The sequence below is a fragment of the Strongylocentrotus purpuratus genome, unplaced genomic scaffold, assembly GCF_000002235.5.
Source record: "Strongylocentrotus purpuratus isolate Spur 01 unplaced genomic scaffold, Spur_5.0 spur5_scaffold_21, whole genome shotgun sequence".
Classification (NCBI taxonomy): domain Eukaryota; kingdom Metazoa; phylum Echinodermata; class Echinoidea; order Camarodonta; family Strongylocentrotidae; genus Strongylocentrotus; species Strongylocentrotus purpuratus.
In genome coordinates this window covers 42,025,672-42,050,540 of record NW_022145607.1, presented here as the reverse complement: position 1 = coordinate 42,050,540, position 24,869 = coordinate 42,025,672, and the positions used below count along the sequence as shown (strand labels likewise).

General features: G+C 37.3%; 1 protein-coding gene across 1 annotated transcript; it reads right to left on the bottom strand.

Moving 5' to 3' along the window:
- Positions 1–1,999: 1,999 nt before the first annotated feature.
- On the bottom strand, positions 2,000–24,869 carry LOC100889584 (solute carrier family 22 member 13). The gene is made up of 6 exons (XM_030994410.1): positions 24,656–24,869; positions 6,292–6,433; positions 4,502–4,599; positions 3,531–3,739; positions 2,639–2,747; positions 2,000–2,213 (listed from the first exon to the last, which is right to left on the bottom strand). The coding sequence occupies exons 1-6, from the start codon at positions 24,685–24,687 to the stop codon at positions 2,000–2,002; spliced, it is 804 nt and encodes a 267-aa protein (XP_030850270.1). The 5' UTR covers positions 24,688–24,869.

Genomic DNA, 24,869 nt, shown 5'->3' with positions numbered 1-24,869 from the left:
CCTAATGAGGTATGACGTATTGTTTTCATTTACATACAGCCAATCAGAGCCCATTGGTGGTACTGATTAATGAATATTCATATAACTATCACGAGTTGACCTTATTCGCATACGCGCAATGTAAAACAGATTAAACCAATTAGCGCGTAGTGTGCACATTGCATACGCGCGCGCCAGTCGTTGAGAGCCGTTGGGAGGTCATAAGGAATGAATATTTATGAAGTGATCCCGCTCTAACCTTATGCGACATCATACTCTAACGATAGTTGTCCAATCAGCATCGCGTATTACAATTGTTGCACGCGCATGCTATTGTGTGTACACCTATGGCATGGTCAAAATGGCCTTGCTAGCTAGTCGGATTGACAAGGTTTATGAATATTGACAAGGTACCTATGGCGAATTTTTGCAAATTGCCACGAAATTTCTCATGAATGTGCATAAGGATCTGTTGCAACTACTTATGTAGGTTTTTTGTGAATGAACAACGTGTCGACAGTGAAACGCCCCGCCAAAGTTGGAAATCCGGTTGGAAATATTCCACCTCGCGTCAATGTGAAAACGCGTGTTGTGGCAGGCTAATTGCCCTAGAAAGTGCCATGTAAGCTATTTTTCAACTCGAAAGGTACCTATGTAAAATTTTCACAAAAGTAGACAAATTTGGCATCTACAGCAAGTCTTATACCTGAATTTTCTAAAAAGCGGGTTCTTTTGTACATCAAGATATATTCGGGGAGATATGAGCTCGTAAAATGGACAGTGTGTGTAAAAGCCCATACCTGATTGTGCGCCCTTTTGTGGTGCGTTTTGAATACGCTTGGCCTCTATGGAGATGTCCCTCAACTTATTGTAATGTGATGACAACGTTGTGATTTGGCGGCCGATCATATATAAATATATTCTCGTTTGGCGGTAATTTGTCAAATTATGCCTCCAAATCACTAATCACATGGTACTGATAAGTTTATTGATCAATAATTGTCATCCGATAATTTTCGACCCCACTCAATTTTTACATGCGAGGGGGTTGCCAATGTATATTCAGTCGAATTTGTTCGCATGTCAATTCTTAGTTTTCCGGCCCCCATTCGATTTGAATGCGGGGGGACCTAGTTGTACCTACACATTTTCAAACTCAGAGTGTCACGCTTTAATCTTAGGCATCATCCGATCTTACAGGCGGAGAGGCTGGTATATATATACATCTATATTCTATAACTTTAGGCATCACTCGATTTTATAGGCGGGGGGCTGATATAATGACTTAATGTATATAAGTTTAGCCTAGGCATCACTCGATTTCATAGGCGGGGGGCCTAGCATAACTTTAGGCATCACTCGATTTTATAGGCGGGGGGCTGATATAATGACTTAATGTATATAAGTTTAGCCTAGGCATCACTCGATTTCATAGGCGGGGGGCCTAGCATTGCATTTGTAAGCATTTTTTATGATTCAATATATCTGGGTTATTTTGTTATGACACCCAGAAAATCAAAATGTGCAAAATAAGCGTCCATCTCAAAATGTTAATAAAGCCACGACATAAACGCAAATTTGGTTGTTTGTTATTTTTGTTAGCCGTGAATAATTGTTTTTTAAAGAATGTAGTGGTCTACATGATACAAATTTGGTTATAGCTCACATTCATAGCCCAAACATGAATCTAAACATATTTTTCACAGATTCAGTGTCTACCAGTGTATGTGTTTGCAAAGTCAGAAGTAACTAAAAAGAAACTTAAGAAAATTAACTTGTTTTTCTGATGTTTGTTAGAGTTGTTCACAATTTCCGCCAACATTTCCTGCAAAAACAATATGAGGCATCATTTGTCTATAAAGCACATGTTTACCGATGTGTACGTGTGCAAGGGGGGGGGGGTAAATTGACCCCCTCCCCAATCCCTTTTCCCCGGATCTCGTCCATTCTAAACTTGGTAAAAAGATTGAAGGATCTTAACAGATGATACAGTCATTATTATTGGTACATTAGAGGCAACCTACATTCCAAACATTTCACCATCTTCCAGCGTCTCGGGTAGCTTCTTGCCCCTGGTCTCAGGGAGGATGAGGCATAGAGCGGCCGTCACCAGAGCAGCTATGGTCTGGAGAACAAGAGGACCAGGTGGCCATACATCATAGAGGAGGAGCATGAGAGGGGTTGCTATAGCAACAACACGAGATGCCGAGGAGCAGATGCCAATGCCCACACTCCTTTTATGTATGAGAAGGAAAGAAGGATGGGATAGATTTTGATATGGTAGATGATTCGCACAGCTGTTAATTCCCTTTCGCGTAAAAACAAACAAAAAGGAAGGTACCAAAAAATACAAATTATTAAAAATTAGTTACTCAAATTATAGTGAGAGGAATGTAATATAACTAATATCGAATAATGTCGCTATTTAATTTTGTATAAATAGTTTTTAACATAAAACATCAGTTGAATGTTTAGATTAGATTTCCTTTCTGAGCATAAATGTAATACCAATATAATATAGTCTCTACTCCTTCTCCAGTGTTACTGGCTTGATCTTTCTTTTCTGTTTCTTGGTGCAGTAATGTCATCAGATATGTCTTTTATATTATAACAATAATATAAAGGAGCTTATTAAGACCAATATCAATCAGCGTGTTACCTCGTCACAATCGGCAATATTTCAAAGGGGTATATCAATCCAATCGCCCAGGAACCAGCGATACCAAACTTCCCCACCATGGCTACCCCAGTTTTTGCGGCACCGACAGCTGTAACAGAATGAACAGAGAAATAGCACTAGGACGTGAATCTAAAATTAAATTTTTTGTTTATAATCTCATTTTAGTTAGATTCATCAAGAACATGTCCCTCGGAGAGGACCTAAATCCGTCGGTCCTCTGGTTGCTTACTAACAAGCATTTATGCTTTCTTAGCAGTCAGGTAAAATAACTACTACTACTACTACTAGCCTACATGTTAACACGTTAACCGAGTGGAACCGGGTGATTCCTATAATAATTCTATGGAAAAGCTAATAGTTCAGAGTCAAAGCGTTAAAGAGTGTAGTGCAATAAATTTGAGACAAGCCCGACCAGTAAACAATAGGTTTCCAATAAGCCTAGCCCTTCCCATACCCTCCCCTAACCAGTGGTTTCGATCTCTTGCATCTCATCCATTTAGTATCAATGATACCCCCCCCCCCCCCCCCATGATGCAAGCCCACTCAATGACTGGTCTCACGCTGCGCCACTCAATAGGGGGGGGGGGGTTGTGTATTCTTAGTATATCATGGAAAATGATATAATACGGATTCAATATCTCGCCTCTTACCAAGAAAAAGCATGAAACATTATAATAGAAAATAAGATCTACAAACTACAAACCCTACGAACCCTAGGTACAAAGTTTTGTTCCTCCTTTCCAGGGGGTATTCTTCCGAATTGTAGATGAGACCATGGGAGCGGGAGCCCACTAGACCGATAGCCGGTGAGACCGATGTCGATTCCGCGCCATGTCCGTTTCGGGGGATTTCCCCAAATGACTTTACTTACGGATGAAAATGGCGATACAACTAGCGATGCCGGATATGGCGAGACAAGCGATGAGGCTGTATCGACGTCCAACCCGTTCGATAACTAGGATGCAAATGATCATAGCAACTATTTCTACCACTGCTGAGATAAGAAAACTAAGGTAGATATTGACCCCGAAGCTACCCGTGCTTAGATGCAATCCGTAGAAGATCAGGTTATTGGTCATCCTCTAAGAGAGATAGATTGAATAAAAAAAGGTCTTAACTTTAGAAATGTGTTGTTAGAAGAAAATGTTGAGAATATGTTGGAAGGAAAGTTACAAGTTATGACTTCGTAAGAGATCAAAGAGGAAGTACATTCCACCGCGTGACAAAAAGATAGAACGTATCAATTGAAGTACTGTGGCCTTACCTGAAGACGAGTAGATAATGATATTTTGTGAGATAATTAAGCAAAGAGACACTGAGGGCTTGTGGAGAAGAGACAGACAAATATTTTAGATTAACCGACGAAACTAAACGGTCAACAGGGCTGTCGCTTGTCTTAGTTAATTGTACATGGTTCAAGACAGAATACTCTAGAGAACAATAATCAATATGTTTACAGAGGGTAAACCAAGACCCCTAGGACAAAGACGGCGATACAAGTCAGTTGAGATCATTAACGACGAAACTAGTTCCTTTAATTTATGCGGCGTGCAGGTGGATGCACCAACAAACAACGCTCAAGCATTTATCCGTTTGAGCCGTGAAACCCATGATCTGCGACCAAACATATGCCACTCTCAACCCAGGTGTAGTAAAGAGATATCTTGAAGAGAGGAATTGATTGAATGCTGTCATTAAATCAACCGGCGCCTTGAGCATCCCTATAGGATGGATATCTGCGTGATATAAACGTACCTTTCAACAATTCTTTATTATTATTACTATTATTACCTTTCTGGTTGATATTCCAACGTTCGGTCTGATTAACATTAATGCACTTACCAAACACTGATCAACACGATCATTCTTTTTCGTAGGACAGGTGTTCGAAAGAGATCGATAAGATTCGGATCATGGTTCCTCTCAGGATTTGTCGTTTCCTTTGTGGAAAATAAAGAGGAGTATATACGAGAATTACCTTTGGTAGAAAATATTAGCAAAGAACACAACATCTCCCTCTGTGAAGAGTAAAGGCAAGAATTGTTAGTTTACATTGGTAAGCCAATTTTGTAAACAACATTTATCATAAATTATTCATAAAAGGAAAAGTGCCTAAGGAAACCCTTACACCCACCATTCCAACACATGCGGACACATACGCCCACGCGTTCACGCGCACACACATTTACCAGGGGCTGATTTTCTAACTCAATTCGTGTGATTTGGTGTATACTTTTTGCCAGGATATCATTTAAAATCTGTGACTTTTTCAGTATAAGTTCGTGATAAGCCTTGGATATCTTGGAGGTTCTCCTTGGGAAAAGACTGTAAACACAAGACGCGGGACTATGTTTGCAGTCCGCATGGATATAGTAAATGTATTACTAAACACAGTAATGATTCCCTCAACAAGATCAAGAGTTCATCGAGTATAACGTTTATCCTTTTTTATTTAATTTCTAAACAAGATCTTCAATTGCAACAATGTTGACAACCAAATAACTAACGCAGTGCAAAAAATTACACCTTATAAATAGGGAAAACAATCCAAACAAGTAAGAAACATATCAACTTTTAAATCATTACCATTATTCGAACAGTTGATGAAGATGTATTTATTTTTTTAGTATGTTCTAGTAGGGTATCTCCACGCCGGAGTTAGGGGTCAAAGTATGGATATGATTCTGAATTAGCGCTATTTTTGCGGGTTTGTTTTGTTGTTGCTTAATTAGGTTCGCTCAAGCGCGCTTTTAGGTGAATGTGGTCCCGCATTTCGCAGAAAAAAATGGAGTTTTTTTTTGCCGGGGCCTTCGTTGGTTTCCTTATATTCTCTTTAACATACTTTTTTTTTTTAAGTAATTGGGGTTTGAGCCCCTCCCCCCTGATTATTATGTAACGACCAGCATGATGATTTGACAGATGGACCTGAAGCTAACTGAGTCTTGATATACTTTTGATTGTTGTAACTTGTAAGACCCAGTGTAGAGCGAGTATCGGCCTAAAACACGAATTAGGGCTAGTTCTGACCTAAAAACGACCTCAATCTCTGAGCTAGCTGGACCTGCCTATTTACGGATCAGGGGCGGATCTAGCTCTTTGCTAGGGGGTGCTGCGAGCCGCGTAGCGGCGAGGCGATTTTTTTTTCTGTGGTCCTACTTACCCCCGTAAGTGATGTTTTCCTGGCATCTACTAACACAATGAAGACCATAAAAAGTCTGGACACATGATGGCGTTTTTCTATGCACATCATATTTTCACTTGGCAGCCCAAGGGGGTGGGGTTAATCCCCCCAACCACCCCCGTAGATCCGCCCCTGCGGATAAAAGAGTTCCTTGGGTCCACTTCTAACTCGTGTTTTAGCCCTTCTTTCTTTCCCTTTCCTTCCCTTCCCTTTCATCTCCGGGCCCGTCGCCCCCGTGTATCCACGTATGCATATACACACATACACACACACGCACACATTTATAAATAGTGACAAACTAAAAAGAAATATCAAGACTTAAATCGTATCAAAACAAAATTAATAAATCAACAGAAATGGTAGAACATTTCCGTTTCTAAAATATTTTCACCATAGAGCCGTTTCTTGATTTAAACATATCAAAGCCAAGGTATCATTGTTTGAACATTACCCTTGTCCTGTAAAAGTTGTGCTGGTAGAAGAAATCATCTGTGAGTTTGACCTTGTTGATCTTAGCTACCCTTTTAACAGTTGCTTGAGCCTCTTTATACCGACCTTTAGAGATTTGCCAACGTACTGATTCTGGGATGAAGCTAAAATCATCGACATGAAGGAAATAAAAATAAAACTGTCCGGACAAGCAGGCAATGTTGTTTTAGTGAGAACTATTTTTACTTGATTTTATTGTTGTTTTAATTTCGGGACATGATGATAAAGACATATAATCTTTCCTTTCGGAAAACCATAGCCATTGTCCAAATTGGAAATGCCATCCTTCGGGTAGTATCTTCGAGCTCTACTGTAAAAAGTTTCATTTGGAAATTATAAACAAAATTATAGATTGGTGTCATAATACAATTTGGTTTATATTTGAAATAGAATTCCTTAAAGTAATTTGTTTTCCCTTAGAGTATATTATATTCGTACATTCAAGAGTAGATAATTTATTTAAGACCATGGTTACAACATTATTTTTTTTTAATTCTCACGCCAGTTTCAAACAAATGGAGAATTACCCCCCGAGGACATTTACCCCCCAAGGACAATTACCCCCCGGAAAATTACCCCCGGAGAATTACCCCCCGATGACAACTACCCCCGAGGACAACTACCCCGAGGACAATTACCCCCCTGAGGCCAACTACCCCACGAGGACAACTACCCCCCGAGGACAATTACCCCCCAAGGACAACTACCCTCGAGGACAACAGACTATCCCCCAGGAAAATGACCCCCGAGGAGAACTACCCCTCCCCCTCCGAGGACAACCCCCCCCCCCCACGAAGACAATAGGGACTTTTAGATTTGCACAACGACAACGTGGATTGCTACGATCGACGTCCTTTTAATGCATTGCCTTGAATGGACGTCACACGTATCAGTCCACGCAAATCTAAAAGTCCCTATTAACCCCCGAAGGACAACTACCCCCAATGACAATCACCCCCGAGGAATTTATAACACTGTGACGTATAATGCAAGATTCTCTCCAAATTGCTATTTACAGAAAACTTCATAAACCTTCATTTTCTTTGTTTTTTTATGAAGTTCATTTCAGTCTTTTCAAATTATTCAATTCGATATGGTGGGGTTGAGGTTGCCCAATTCCCCCGTAGTTTTGCTACCGAGTAAAGAACAGAAATTACATTTCTTAGAAATTGAACAATTCATTGCGCGCAGATGAGTACGCGTTACAGCCTCTCTCACCAACAATGGCACAACAAAGAAATTAGGATGTAAGATGTCTTTTATACATCCTCTGTAATGTTTTTAATCAGCTGATCGTGTATTTGTCTTTGTATGTATAATGGGCCCTCATCCATTATCCAAAATTAAAGTTTTCTTCACGTTATCAATTCATCTCTGTTGTCATGCTGACGTATAATATGTTTTCGTGTACGTTAAATAATTTTGAAATAGAAATTGCCTTATATGTACGGTGCCATGTCAAAAGAAGATAAATATCCGCTCTCTGGTGATTCATCTCATTTGATTTTGTAACTCCAGCACAGTGTTTTTCAACTGGGGTGCCGCAAGAGAATGATTTGGAAAACGTTGATTTTGTAAAAAAAAATCAAATATCAGAAACGGTTAAAATATGTAATAACATGAGAAAATACATTTTTGAAGACATTAAAGTGTCTTCTTTCCTCGGTCGCTGACAATATTTTGACAGCAAGGGCAACGAGAGGCCCGAATATCCTCATATTCGTGTATCAAAGTCGTGACCGTTTACATCACTTTTTATTCATGTACATTCGGCTGCAAGGTGCACGCATACAGTACTTTAAATCGTTTCTAGTGTGTGGATTACAAACCAATTTTTTACCAGTTTGAAAATGTCTTTTCCTTTTTATTGTTAAATGTGTCCATACGTGTGTGCATAGCACTTGACGAGTGCCAGAGTCATGCAAAATTAATAGTCGGTAAAGAGTTTGGGATTTGGGAGAAACATTTCATTTCTTAAGGGGGTACCGTGACTAACAAAAAATTAAAGGTTCTCGGACAATTACCCCCTGGGCCCAAATTATGACAATTTGTGTGATATTAGATTGATTATTATAGAAGTGGACACTGCATGGTGGACATACATCTGGACTTGCAAAACTTTGAGAAATACATATTCTTTACTGTCCTATTACCTTCTATTCCTTGGAAATGGATAGGATAAGTTTTAAAATGAAGTTTAAAATTATTGTGTTACAGCCAAATTTACAGATTTCTCTTGTTAAGTATACTTCTAATTTTCTATTGAAGATGTAAAGTAACGGTGTTTTAAAATTGAAATTTTTAAACTACATACTTTTTAATATCATGTATGATGAGAGAACTCTGAGTTTTCACTGTGATTCAAACTGATTTTGGAAATTAAAGTCCACAAATTATGTTACTGAATTTTAAATGTCGTGGACTTTATATTATTTGCATAGTGTGTGAGTGAAGAACTTCAAATCAATGCTAAATTTAGAAATCAGGAAAAATTATGGTTTATATTCTCTATTGACAAATAATGGTTACTTAAAAGCTGTTTAAAAAAACACAATATTAATCAGCGGTTTAGTTAAACCCTTAGTCAAACAGTAACAACCCTATTTGAATCCACCTTTGTTTTTATCAGTATAGAGTAAAAAAAAATGTACTTAATAAGTTAGTACAAAAAAAAAATGTTTTTACTCAATATTGATTAAGCAATTAAGCGTAACCCAGAAACCATCATACTCAATATTTGAGCAAAAAATTGCTCAAACAATTTGAGTCAAAACATGTACTCGTTAATTGAGTAGAATTTGGCTCAACTCATGAGCAGTTTCTTACTCGACATGAGTTGATTACGTTTCTACCCCGATGCTGAGTAAAAAAAGGGAACCGCTCAACAAAGGAGTAAATATTGAGTAAAGGTTGACTCATTCAAACTGAGTAGAGATTTAGTCTTTTATTGAGTAATATTTTTACTCAACAGATGAGTAGATTTGTTACTCAACACATGCTGAGTAAAGTTTACTCAAAAGTTGGGTGGTTCCCTTTTGACTACTTAAAAGAGTAACATTTTACTCAAATTGAGCAGTTTTCATTTAGAGTGTAGTAGTCGAACTCGCAGCCCGATTATGAGGTGACGGTTGCCTAACTACTGTATATTTCGATGTTCTCAGGCTGAAGGGGCTTATATGGCTGTAGTAGTGATAGTAGTGGTAGTAGTGGTAGTAGAAGTGGTTGTAATGGTAGTAGAAGTAGTAGTAGTATTAGTAGTAGAGGTAATAGTAGTAGCAGCAGCAGCAGCAGCGGCGGCAGTAATGTAGACCTGATTAGATAACTAGTTTAGCACTAGGGTAATTTGCCATATTAAAGGTCCATTATAGAAGGTCTTCGCTTGTCATTTGTCAAATTAGAAATAAAAAACAAAAAGAGGTATACTCACGGGTAAAAGAAGAAGTAGAGGGCAAAGGTCAAATGAAGTGCTAGGAGAAGATGGCGCCAATTGTTGATCAAATAGGCGTAGAAAGTGAGTAGAATATATCCTAACGGGAACGCAGCTGTCAACATGACGCCGACAAATGCACGTTTCGACGGACCTACAAACTCTGTACCTGAAGAAAGAAATACAAGAAAGTCTCGTTAACGGATAAATAGTAAAGTAATTCAGTACTTCATCTCGGAGAGATCAATAAATTAATTAATTATTACGAACCCGAAAATTCTTAATAACTTGTGATAATTTTGTTTAACATGGAACCAAAAACTGTTATCATTTGAATTCGTCTATATTCATCGCATTAAGATCATATTAATTGTTTTCGAGAAACCGTCTATAGTAATGTGTGATTAAGTAAGTGTGATTTATTTGTACAATACGGATAGATTTTAATGAAATATGTTTTAGCTTTCGAATGTGTTTGTTTCCATGTTACATATACAATCAGGATAATTTTCAAACAAAACATATTTATATATGCATGTATATATATATATATATATGCATGTATCTTACACAGCAAATTAATCCCATTTGGCTGTGAGTCGTAACCAAAAGCAGTTATACTATCGGTCCTAAGTCCCTTGAGTTTGCATCACACTAGGCAAACCCGAAACCCCCGAAACCACCGCAAAACTATTATAGAAGGGCACAGGACTAATAAGACTTATACCTAAAACTTGAAATATTTATTCGTTTTCGTAGCCCGGTAAAATTCCCATCCCTACTTAATAAACCATGAGAAGAGGGATATCCAATGAAATATAACATTATTGGTGAATAGCGCAACACATATGTAAAGAAAAATCAAGGATTTGTTAAAAGTGGGAGGAACAATTTTGCATAAGGATGCGGCGAAAAAGGAGGAAAAAACGTTTTTGGTTACATGTACCTTTGGTATATATAGTTTGACAGGCACACAGCTAAGTATGGTGCGCAATCTGTGTAGGTCCTACTTACATATACATGTACATGATTTGGTGTGTTAAAAGGGTTCATGGGATAGTTGTTACCCTCACCTCCAAAAATGTATTAATTTAATAAATAAATAAACCATAAATAAGGTGAAATCATAATAATATTACCAAATAAATAAATTAACATATATATTTTTTTTAATGAAAAAATAAAAAAAGAAATTGTTTTCCTTTAGACAAAGTGGGCTGGCTAACCTATTACATAAGAGATAAGAGCAAAGCCGAAACAGGCTGCCGCTTCTATTGTTCTCATCATGACGAAAGTAATATAGTTGGGTGAGAACGCAGCACCAATGCCGAACAACACAAAGATGATGTTACAAAGGATGAGGGTTACTTTCCTCCCGAATCTACAGGTACAAAGGACAAAGTAAACAAAGAAATCAAGGTACAAAATTACAGATAGACACACACACACACACTAAAAAAAAACCCGCCCATATTCAACCACTGTATGCAATTATAGATCCCTGTTGACATTTGTCTGTGATTTTCGTTTGCATCAAACGTGACAGAAGCGTACCTAATTTCATATTGAACATTACATGACTTGTGCGTAGTTGCACCAAAGGACATTGAAAAAGAGAGCCTGATAAAGGTTTATTAGATATTGTCTACCGGTAACGAAGGAAGTTAGCTGCTAATCATTACAATTCCGCTAACTTTTTAAAGAAATATTTTTCTTCCTCCAATGATAGAAACCCGTCCCTGAAATGTTTTAAATCCAAAATCTAATAAAGGGTGACCCAATAAAAAACAAACTAGCATATATACTTCCAATAATGTGTTTGTGATGCAAGGTGGAAGTTCAAATTTTTCCAGTATCCACGAAATTTCGTTTTTAATTAATTAATTAATTTCATGTCTGTGTAAAAGGTCATTAAAATGCCCCAAAAAGAAAGGAAAAAGTGTGTAGAATATTATGTTTGTGTTCAAATTGACGTTCATCACAGCTTGCCTAAAGCTCAAACATAATACAATATTTTCTACAAGGAGCACTGCCAGTGGATGTCGTCAATACCGTTTCACAAAAATGTGTCTGTAACAAAAAATACCTAACAAGATTTCTCATATTCGATATCATATTTCTTCCGGAAAGATTCCCTAGCTTGTGGTACCGTTGGAATTTGCCCCGCGTCATTGAGAGTTTGCTAGTCCATTTTGTTTGGGGCACCCTGTATAAAACCTTATACCTATCGGCTATTGCACCAAAGGTCACACATCCGATCAGTACGCCAACGAAGAAGAGGGATTGGGATAGGTTGATCAGGTATTTCCGGTCACAAACCAGGTCAAACTGTTTGAGAGTTTGAAAAGTAGACAAAGTATAAAAACTGTATATGACATAATAAATGCAGCACAATAACATTGATAAGCTCTGTATTTCCGTGCGTCATGACAATGATACTAAGCGACCCCCTCCCATCCCGGGGAGATGGATGGATGTACCATTACATAACTATACCAGTTTCTTTGCATATCCCTACCACAACAAAAAATTATTCCCTGAAAATATGTTCAATTTGCTGTAAAAGGATTTCCAAAAATTTCGTAAAGTTAGTAAGAATTTCATAAAATAAAGGATTAAAATTACTTTAGTTTTTTATATGTTTGATCAAATATTAATGACTGCTTTGAGAGAAATAGTTGTTTTTATACGCTCAAGGGAAGGTTACAATTGTGCTATTGCCCGAGGCGTGCCGAGGGCAAAAGCCCAATTGTAACCTTCCCGAGAGCGTATTAAAACAACTATTTCTCGAATATTAAAGCAGTCATTAATACTTTTATATGCCGAAAAAAGAGTCAACATTTGACACAACCTCGGCCTTTCTCTAGTTTATCTGCACGGTTGTTCTTTATGACTATGACTGAGTGTATCTTTGAGAGTAGACTAGATCTAGATTCTAGTTAAAGGAAGATATTTTTACAATTTTGGAGGTGGGCCGGCCCTGTGGGGAATATGGAGAAGAACCTGCTCTATCATAATTATGACACCTCACTTATTGAGTATCACCTTCAGGATCACGAGCAATATTAGTTTGAATCTCATGAGTGCGCAATGCATAGGGATGTGTGCAATCTCTATCATAGAGATTGCACACATCCCTACGCATTGCGCACTCATGAGAGTCTATGGGAAGGATTTTAGCACTAATACTAGATCTATTTTCAATATATTAATGAGAATTTGACGTACCCTTTTGATGTTCTTGCTGTCAGCAAGTCTTGCATTTGATCATCATCAAGAAGTTTAGATCTTCGGAGAGTTTCTTCAGCCATTTTAGCCCGAGAATGCCGTACGTACGGTCGTCTGCTCTGTGCTGTGCTGTATAAAAAAATATCCACCAATTCTTCGCACACGTACGGTATCCTCGATCGCTCAAACCAGTTTTTAACATTGAGACATTTTAAGACTGAACTATTTTCCGGTAACCATGGTAACCGGAATTTTGCCGGGATTTTAGAACTATTATTTTAGAACTATTACATGGGTTTGGAATTTTACCGGGAATTTTACAGGAATAGTTAAAGTTTATGAATGCAATTTCGACCAATCAGATGGCTGGATTTCTTAAGTGAGGTATATAATAATAATTATAATGATAATGATAATAATAATAGTCATATAAATCCACTTGAAATCAAATATTCAAGGCATAAACTTTTTTTAAAGTTTGACGAAGTCATATTCCAAAATGTTACCGATTGAGTTATGGTAAACAGCGGCGATTCCCTGTCATGCTCAAATCCTTTTCCGCAAAGAACGACATTGCATCGCTAAACGATACCTGGCAGACATCGTACTTGTAACACTGATCGTATACAATCGTATGGTCGTCTGCTACAAAATGTGGAATGCTCAGATGTTTCCTATAAAATGCACAGTCGCTTTCATTTAGTCCTAACCCGGTGCAGTTGGCAGTATCCCAGTTAGAAACCTAGTAAAGTAAGCAAAATGTGACAGTACGTGTAAGGTACAATTCTAATACAGAGTCAGATCCCTTGAGTAAAAACTGCAGACCCTGTGCCCATTTAGAATATTGTTACTAAGTATTACTCACACGGCCACACCCTCGTGTTAAAAATGTTAGCTGAATACGTCCACACGACAACTCAGTTCTCTTATAAGGAGCTAGTTGGTTGCAATATCAAACAAGTCTGATCAGGTTCCAATCTGCTTTGTTTTTGGAAGGTCTACTTTCTTTCTCAGCATTTTCTACATTAATTTCCTATTTGTTTTTTATCAACCGGCTCCAAAGCCATAATACTAAATTTGGAAGGCTGAACAAACTCCCGTTGACCACTTTCCCGAAACGTAACAAAGTTTAGTCTCGGGTCAATTTTATAAGAGAACATGCCAATAATAATCTGACATCGTTTGCGCAATTAATTTTATAGCACAGACCATGAGAGGGTTCATTTGCTGAACCTTTGAAATCAGGCATAGTTTGCAAAAGAATTTAAGATCAAGCAAATGTTAATCGTTCTTTTACTGGACTTACAGAACACCAATGGTTAGCCGGAGTTGCCAGGAAAACGATAGCGAGTACACTGGTAACAGCTGGAAATTGGAAGGTAGACACCAGGGCACAGATGATCTTTTGGTAGGTACCAAACTCCCCAAGCGTAGGTAGAAAATCGTCGAAACCCATGTTCTTTGTATGTTACGTATCAAACACTCAATGTCGATGTACTAATATCAACCAGCTTTTATAACAGAATTATATCAGAGTCACATGACAATCATGAATGTGTGCGGAAGAGGGTGAGGGAGGATGAGGGAGGGGGGGGGGGAGAGCTCACAACAAATTTACCTCGGAAAATTGTCAGCATGCAAAACCATGAAAACAGAGGGTCTTCATATTTTCAAATTTGCCGTCGCTACAGAACGTATTTTTTCAACACCTTAACCAAAAGAAAAGTCATAAATGTTGAGATTCGCTGACAATAATGTAGAAAATCCATAAATTTGTAATGGCGGTGCTACGTCTGCATCCCCCTCTTTTCATAATTTGTATGCATACTACCCTTATACTTCATCGGTGTTTTTACCTTTGTACTTTAGTTGCTTACACAAGTTTGTTTTATTAATTGCAAAGTTAGATACTGTATTGCATCGTGGGCATTAAAGTGCCATTAAGAATGTTCAAAGAGATTGATCTTTGCCTGATAATTCTAAAAGAGAACAAACTTTTACCAAAGCCCCAATGAGTCTGATATGCGATTCATGGATGACTAAGCGTATTGCCCTGTTTTATGCATTTACGATCGATCTTTATGGCATTGAGCGCCTGCCATATATAACCTCCGTGAACTTGACATGTGATATAGTGATGACTAAGCATTGTCCCTGTATCCTGTGTTTGAATAATGCGAAAGTTTAGTTAACATGGATAGAACTTTACGGTTTACTTTGTTTTGTAATTCATAGAATTTTATTTATCAAAAATCCAATTCTTTTTTGTACATATCATAGAAACAAAAAATGTTCCGTAGTCTTTGCTTATACAATCTGAATTATAATTATAACAAAGCTTTTTGTCATTTGATAAACGAACGTAAATACAACATAATTCATCATTATACATTCCAATGACTATGACTAAGATATAGCAGAATTACATAATGGGAAAATATTAACGCACTGCACATTTACTTCATCACAAAAAACTAAAACAAGTTTTGCTTTTTTTATGGTAAAACTTTGGATTTTCATATTTCTCAATATATCATCCACATAATTGAAGCTATGAATCGTTACTTTATTGAAAGAAACAATCTAGCCCCAAACCCTTTTCCTTCGTTCCCTCTTTTCAAACTCCTTGGACTTGACATCCCCTGCCTTCAATTAAGTTGTTGCCTTCGTTCTACCTCTAAATATTCCAATTGAGCTGTTGATATCACACGTAACTGGGTTTAAATATTCCTGTAAGAATATAAAACTATCAACTTTTGTCAATCTATCGTAATCTATGAGATACTGGAAAAAGTTAAATGATTCGTCAAATGATGACTTTTCTATTACACCAAACTTTATGTTTCGATTTCCCACGACTGGTAGATGAGGAGAAATAAACTGAAATTTAATTATCAATTAATGTTCTTATGTTTCTCGATACACATTATGTTTGTGAAACAAAACTACGAGATTTGGATACAGTCCAATATCTTCTTTTTTTTATTATTATTATTGATACAGTATAACATTAAATACAATCCCGACATTAAGCATTTGGGTTCAAAAATAGTTGAAAAGGCTAGTTTTCAAACCAATGTTTTTGTAAAAAGCATTTTTCACCAAATGCTCTGTTTATTCTTCCATACGTCAATTTTTGACGGTAATCTTGAACTATATTCTTAAAATATTTGTTTTGAAAGACAAAAAAAATATTCAAAAATATGTCATTGAAATCACGGTGTCCCGAAAGTAGTCCGTAATACATTTTGTTAAAATCCTTAGAAAACAATGATAATAAACTGTGATTTCTTTTTTGCAATAAACAGATAAAGAAATAACATTAATGAGAATCTGAACCTGTATTGTAACCGTTAATTCATTACAAAATTCGTCATAAATCTTAGTAACATATTGATTCAGGCCTGCTGCAGCGAGAAGAAGAAAAACAAATCCATCAAAATTATAATGATACATTTTCTTTTAGATTATCGCGTGGGTATTTGATTGTGTCATTATGTACAAAATCATGTCAGCGATATAAAGAAGATTTCGTCATTCTTTGTCCACTTTGGTTCATGTTGCAGACGCACCGTAATTTGTCCATGCTTTGAATTTCTTCTGTCGATTTTCTGGAAATGATGATTGTGAGAAAAACAAACAAAAATTATGCGTTTGATATTAGAATATGTTAAATTTTCCTACGTTTAAGTTATAAGTCGCTTGGAATTCATTCTTAACATTATTCTGCATAATTATTTTGGAAATGTAACATTTACTCGATGATTAAATCCTTCGAAAACGTGTTTTTGTGTGTAATACCCACATTTGCCTCTGTCAACCCTGTTGTAGTATTCAGCAATGTTTTGGGAAATAATATTTATCATTCCATGGCATCCAGGAAGAGCATAATTAACACTAATGTGACAACTCTGAGTAAAAAGACCTAAATATGTATCTTTATTTGTTATAATAACTGGTTCACCTACATTCCAAACGTTTCACCATCTTCAAGAGTCTCTGGTAGTTTCTTGCCTTTCGTCTCTGGGAGGATAAAGCACAATCCAGCCGTCACCAGAGCAGCTATGGTCTGAAGAACAAGGGGACCAGGCGCCCATACATCATAGAGGAGCAGCAGTAGAGGGGTTGCTATAGCAACGATGCGAGATGCCATGGAGCAGATTCCAATACCAACACTCCTGTTATGGTGATATAGCAGAAGTGATGCACATTTTGTGATATTCTCAGGGCCTTGTTTTCTTAGCACAGAAAGTGAACACTATAGAATGATAATAATAATGATACTCAGTTCTTATATAGTGCTTGTTACGTTACTCTTCCAAACTTGGAGATTATTACCATGGCTTTAGCTGTGCTGCCATTACGGTGCTCCAGCATTTCAAAGAATTGTATACATATATATATATATATATATGTGTGTATATGCAGCAATGGGAGTACCCCCCTGAAATTGATTTGGGGTCGCCTGACCCCAAGTCGATTGACCCCGAGTCTACTTTTGAACTTTATAATTCATGCAGAATAGTACGTACTTTCGTTAGTTGGCTCTTTATGTCGTATTTGTAGAGCCTCATTGTCAATGTCATTCATCTTACACGTATTTTGTGTACATGATTTATAAATCATTTTCATCATTTCCATCATTAGAGTTAATTGTTATTATTATAATTGCCAGATATTAATAGCCACGCTGACACCTTTATTGCAATGTTAGAATAACAAGTATGGTCTCGATATTCTATCAATCACAGGAATAATTTGTGGTTCTAAAAATCCGCGGGTAAAGCGGAGAGTGTAGCACCTATATCGCTGAACTATGTTCCCGGCAAGGGTGTCGATTTGTATCCGTGGTTGGGGGGATGATAGGTGCCAAGATATTTTCGGTAATGGATCAAAGCAACCAAAGTGGTAGAAGCGTGTGGCAAGTTGCACCCCTCCCAAGCGCGTAGCCAGGATTTAATTTTAGGGAGGCGGTAGTGCGCACGCGAAGCGCGGTTTCTAGGGGTTTGGGTGCAGGGAGGGGGAGTCCCCCCCCCCCCCCGCTCAAAGCGCGGAAGCTTTGACGTTTCATTAAATTATTAGAGAAAGAAGACGATTCGTTGGACTGTTCTCTACAATAATCCTTGTCTGAATTCAGTTTCCCCACTGAAAATAAGTTGTGTTACAAATAAGTTGTGACATAATAATCTTTCTCCAAAAATGAAAAATGTTTTAGGAAATATCAGGAAATAAAATGAGTGAAAAAAATAAAAATAAAGATACAATGACGTGAATTTTTAAAAGGGTGAACGTAAACAACATAACAACTAGTGAACTATTTTATAAGTCATACTAATGTCCGAAAATCTTTCTCCTTGTCTCCGATCTCATCACGAAATCGTCACAGAGTTCATCTATGTTTACACTGTCCAGGATTGTCTGATGTGCATTGGAGATTGCTACTTTTGTGCTTCGCGCTTAACATTATTTTAGCTCGTTGCTTTTGATGCTCCGTCTTTGCATTTGGTGCACTGCATTTCTATGATGCTGTTGATTGAACAAATTGAATAAATTCATCAATTCCTGATGAAGCCGTATGAGCGAGAATTCAATTTATTGTTGTCTCATATACGGTTGTCTTATTTACTTCGTATATATGTATGTATTATGGAAATGAGATAGCAAAATGTGTATATTGGTGGTCATCTTGCGAGTAATAACTATTAACTACTCTCATTGGACTCTCACCATTAATTTTTCTCTTCATTTAAAAAAAAAAAATTATGGTGAATTATTGGGGGGGGGGGATGATTGTACAGGCCATCCCCCCACCTGAAATATTGGGGGGATATATCCCCCCATTCCCCCCCCCCCCCCGGGATTGACACCCATGGTTCCCGGTCTGTAACCGTTTAGTATAAAGTATAAACTACTTGACGAGTTACCTGGTAGGAGTTGGTAGGATTTCGATGACATAAATTCCACAAATAGCCCAGGAGCCAGCGATTCCAAACTTTCCGACCATGGCGATTGAAGTTTTGGCCGCACCAGCAGCTGTGAAAAAAGAAACATAGATGCAAAGGTATCATCAGGATCATGGTGTAGCTGATACGTCAATGCACTTTGGAACAAATGGTTCGCATTTCATGCAAAACTAAGGTCTATTGACAAAATAAGAATCTACACTTGCCACTCTCCACCCAGGCGTAGCAAACAGGTACCTGATAAAAAAATTATCCCTGGAGTTTTAGGGCCGCTGGGCTCAAGCCATGTTAATTAGAGTACTTTGTACGTACGAGCATCGAACATCCCCTTTGATTGATGCGCCCAAGCTAACCATTATTTTGTACCAACCCTAACCGTTTAAACCATGTACAAATAAACATGTGACCAGTTCAACAGCCAAATAGCTTAATAAGTGATATAAGAAAAAACCTGTTGATGTTATTGCATCACTTGCTTATATACACATCATCTTACTTATCCTGTAACGGTACGAGTGTACTTACGGACGAACATGACGATAAAGCTCGCCACGCCGGCAATCACCAAGGAAGCAATCATGCTGTATCGACGACCAATCCATTCGATCAAAGGGATACAGAGCACGACTGAAACGATCTCGACAACGCCCGAGATGACGAAACTCAGATAGATATCGACTCCGAAGCTGCCAGTGCTTAGATGCAAGCCGTAGTAGATCAGGTTATTGGTCATCCTATACGGTGAATTTTAGTAAAGGAATTATTATGAAACACCCTACAAACATGATGGGGTGCAGCAATGAGCAGGAAGGAACGACGATTGAGCAGAGCAGAGAGCAGGGTACAAAGCCCGGTGCATACTACAAGATTCCCCCTCGATACGATTTTCGTCGAAAGGGCGGTTTATAAGATATGAAAATCTAAACAACCACCATCCTTCTTGATTTAGGTTCTAAATCATGATAAGACTACTAATAGCCGGAATTCTAGTGCATTTATTTAAACTCTTCTAGTCGGAATGAAAGCCGAATCGGCTCAAAATCGAAGACAATCGAATTACGTCTCAACGAATCTGAGCGGTTTATGAGATATGGAAATCTACACAACCACTATCCTCCTGATTTTAGTTCTACGCACGAGCCAATATCATGACGAAATAAAGCCAGGATCATTAGCTACTGGATAATTGTTAAAGCATTAAAACTCTTCGACATTATTGACATTTGGGCTTACTCATGTGGACATGCCCTACATTTTTAAAGAAGTTTCTCTCAAAACAGGATAAAATCTCATACCGTAATGGAGAAGCTTATAACTATATTGAATAAAATAAAATAAAATATAATAAATCGTCCATGTTTTCACGAAGTGACGGTAGTGAGGAAAATCGTAACGCAAAGTGAATGCAATTTTTTTCACTACCGTCACTTCGTGAAAACAGCGACGAAATATTGTAATTGATTTCACTACATTTTTTTGTTCCATTCAAATCCACATTTTCTCTTGAAATATTGGTTTTCATGTACAGATTCATTATTAAGGTTCACATCCATTATTTGCACAATGTCACACTTACCAAACAATTATCAAAACAAACATTCTCTTTCGAAGGACAGGTGTGCGAAAGAGATCGGTAAGATTCGTATCACGTTTCGTGTCACCTGGTCCGTGCTATGGAGGGAAATTGGCGCAACAAAAACAATGGTTAATAGTGATTACAATAATAGTACTGATAATATTAATAATAATAAATAATCATCATCATCATCATAATCATCACCATCATAATATTGATGAAAATACTACTACTCTTACTACTACTACTACTTCTAATATTACTTCTACTACTACTACTACTACTACTACTACTACTACTACTTCTACTCATACTACTACTCCTTCTAATACTAATTCTACTACTACTTATAATAATAATAACAGCAATATTGATAATGATTAATAATAATATTAGAATAATAATAAGGATTATAAAAATCATAATAATAAAAGCAATAATAACAATACTAACATTGAAAATATGCCATGGTCACCCAAGGTAGCATTGTCAGTATTTAGTCTTAGTAAGTATCTTAATAAGTAAGTATTAGGTCTCCCTGAGAACCTTGAATTAATATCACATATTATATGTTACATACCTTGGAGTTGTAGAAGTTGTGTTGCCCGAAGAATCCATCTGTGAGTTTAACCTTATTGATCTTAGCGACCTTTCTAATGTTTATTTCAGCTTGTTTATATCGACCTTTAGAGATCTGCCATCTTGCAGATTCAGTGATAAAGCTAATATAAAAAAAAAAATTAAAAAAAAGAATATTGATTAGAAATTAATCAAGTAATCGTATATTAAAGGGATACACAAAATAATTTGTTTGTGAGATAATGAAAAACTGATTCTCAAATTTGAAAGAACATAGAATTTGAATATAAAAAAAATCATCTTTGTTTGATCAAAATCGGTTCAGAGACGGCTGAAATATCCATAAGTATAACGATTTCTAAGACTTGTGTACCACCACAAATATTAGATAATTTGAACCAGCCGTTGAAAGCCGTTGAAAAAAACAAAATAGCGCCTTTTATGTTGTATTTCAGCCAATGCCGATGTTGGCTTTTTCGTGTTGGTAATATTACGCACAATCAGCCGGCCCATGTATATATATTATTAATTAATTAATTAATTAACGGTCACCGTATTTTTTTTTAAAGTGGAGCTGAATTGGTATGATCGTATTGGCTAAATTTAAGACACTTTGGGGTCTAAAATTACCTTATTAGCAATTTTAGGTCCTAAACGGGCACTAGAAATGTCATAGATAAGAATAAAAGCAATAACCATGCACTTTGAAGGCGTTTGCGATCTGAAAACAAAACTCAACTATCCCTTTAATCGTAATAATAATAATAATAATAACGACGACAACAACAGCAATAATACAAATAATACTACTACCAGGGCTCAAATTAATTTTTTGTCCACGGGGGCTCTTCCAAAATAAAAAGTGCCCCCGTGTGCCTTCTCACGGGGGCTCTTTTAGTACAGACGGGGGCTCTTTTTCCATTGAATTGGTGGTACCCATGAAACTCCTAAATTATTTGCTATTTCATCATTATCATTAATAGTCGGCATTATTTCTCTTACAACTTTACAAGTTAAAACATGCAGCTGATGGTCAGATCTCTTCCCTTTGTACGAAATTTCTGGTCCAAGCCCGTATACATACGTATTACTCAATCTGTATAGTGGATATGATCGTCGCAATGTAGTATAGTCAAATTGGAGTTTCCTTTGTTCGTTAGGACTAGTTCTCTTAAACATATACAAGTATTATATAATTTTATGAACACTCGTGAATGCCAGAGGGAAAAACCGTTGCAATCGACTGAACTTTAGCCTATTTTGTTAATTTTTTTTTGTCGCGCCCATATCGCCTTTGTAGTGGATTAAAAGCTGAAATAAGGAAGTACTTGAGCTTGAAAATATATATCTTCACTGTTCTCACGCGGGGGTGATGTCGAAATAGAAACTTGGCCACAAAACACAACTACACTATTCAGAATACATAGCAGAAGGACAAAAGACATGAAGACCTTGTCAATCTTATTACACCAGAGTAATTAACACTCCTCTTCAGAAAAGTAGAGACCTAGACCAGACCCCCCCCCCTGATTTCGCGGAAGAAGAAAAAAATGGTTTTAATGGTAATGGTCGACATAAAAACTCTGAGCTAATCCTGTTTTCTATTTAATTATGAATCAAAAGAGAAAATTAGCGCCACCCTCGTAGTTAGTTTCGAAAGATGGATGATGTATATACTGGGCTGTTATCTTATTCTTATTTTGTCCTCGTTGCACGTGCGTGCTTTTCTATTATTTTTTCAAGTCATGTCGTTTAGTGGAAGCACCCGTAGACATGTCGATTGTACCTTACTATATTTAATTTGGACTACAAATTATTTATTGGGATTTAAATATGAATCTGAAAGTTTATTCCTCGAATAACCTTATCTGGATTAACATGACTTTGACATAATAAAGTTGTCCTCGCGGTGCACTAAAAGTATTGCACGTAAACAGATTTCGACCTTGCCCTCTTTCCATAATTTTTTTCTCGCTTCCGGAAACGCATTTGTTTTGCTTGCTCCAAACACAGAGATATATTAGTTTATGGAACTATTTTTTATAGACTGTAAATGCTTAACATAGTTATTTACAGATGATTCTGCGAACTGTATTTAATAACATAATATTAATGAACAATCTCAGATTTACATGTGTGTGCACTGCAAATTCGTTGTGTAACGACTTTACACAACATTGAATGGTTCACTCCTTAAACACGGGTTGTGTCAAGTCGTGTAATAAAACATTTCACAACTTTACACCCTGCAACATCTTTGGTGATCTCCTTCTCAATATTGATTTACTGGTCGAGTTACATTATTTGCTGGCCTTTTAGAATAACCAGATTTCAGAGGATTCGCACTTTTTACAACGAAAAACTTCTCCATGTTTCAGTCCTTGCGCGATCGTCTCCAGCTCCAGCAGATATTGGGCGTCAGCGTGCACACCGGTACTACCGGCGCAGTATAGCCACTGCTGAGGGCCGCACTAGCTGTACTGCGAGCTTCCGTTGTTTGTATCGGTAATACTTATAGAGATGGGAGAGAAAGCGCCATCTAAGTTCCATTTCATTGGTTTAAGGTTTGAAAATTGATACTCAATATTGTGTTAAAGTTATATCAGAAAAGATAATCTTTATTTTATAATTCCACGGGGGCGATTTTTAATTTTTCAATCGCCCCCGTGAGCAACCTGACGGGGGCGATTATGGAGCTCACGGGGGCGAATCGCCCATCGCCCCCGTGTACTTCAACAACTACTACTACTACTACTACCAATAATATTAATAATACGAATACATTTCTTTTTACCGAGCGATGCCCCTACAGCACCTATGCTGTTCTTATTACTACCACAGCAGTTGCCAGGTACCAATTTAAACCTAGGTGGAGAGTGGCCAATGTAGATTAATGTCCTGTCAAATGACTGTAAGTGCCGAGCACTAATTCGACCCCTCAAACCCTGAAATGATAGTCAAGTAAATGGACTATTATATCCCACATATACCTCGATTGTTTATAAAATTTTGACTATTGTGTTGTCATAAATTTTGTTTTTATCTTTCATACTTTTTAAAGATTTGCCGAGACATTCTGTTGTTGACATCAGCGTCATAGCTACGGTGTGCGGCGCCAGGCGGGCCCGCCCAGCACGGGGTATTTCCAAACACCACTCCTGATGAAAAACATTGCTTCCGCCCAGCACTAATTTCTGCTTTAAACGTAACTATTTGTGAAGAAAAGAAGTATTTACATTAATATTTCCGTCTTTAATCGTTCATGTTTGATCAAGCGAAACAAGTGGAAAGCAATGTTACGTAAGGGTTAAGCAGCAAACAAAACCCATAGGAGTCTCATTCTTTTCCAATGGCGATAGAGAGGTAACAGCACTTTTTTAAAAGGTCGACGTTAATTTTTGTCTTGAATAAATGCAATAAACTTGTACCTAGGAGTTTGGAGTCTGAAGAAGTAAATGATGATAAACCCTGATATAGCTGTTTATTTCGATAAAAGAAATCTTAAAAAACAGGTCAGTCAAAATTAAGAAATCCTAGAACGAGGTATACTCACGGGTAAAAGAAGAAGAAGAGGGCAAAGGTCATATTCAGTGTTAGTAGAAGATAGCGCCAATTTCTGATCAGATACGCATAGAAGGTGAGTAGAAGATACCCCAAGGAAAACGACACGGAGATAAAAATGCCAACAAATGCACGTCTCGATGGACCCACGAACTCGGTACCTATGAAAAGAATAGGAAAACCGCAGACTGGTAACTTATTGATGC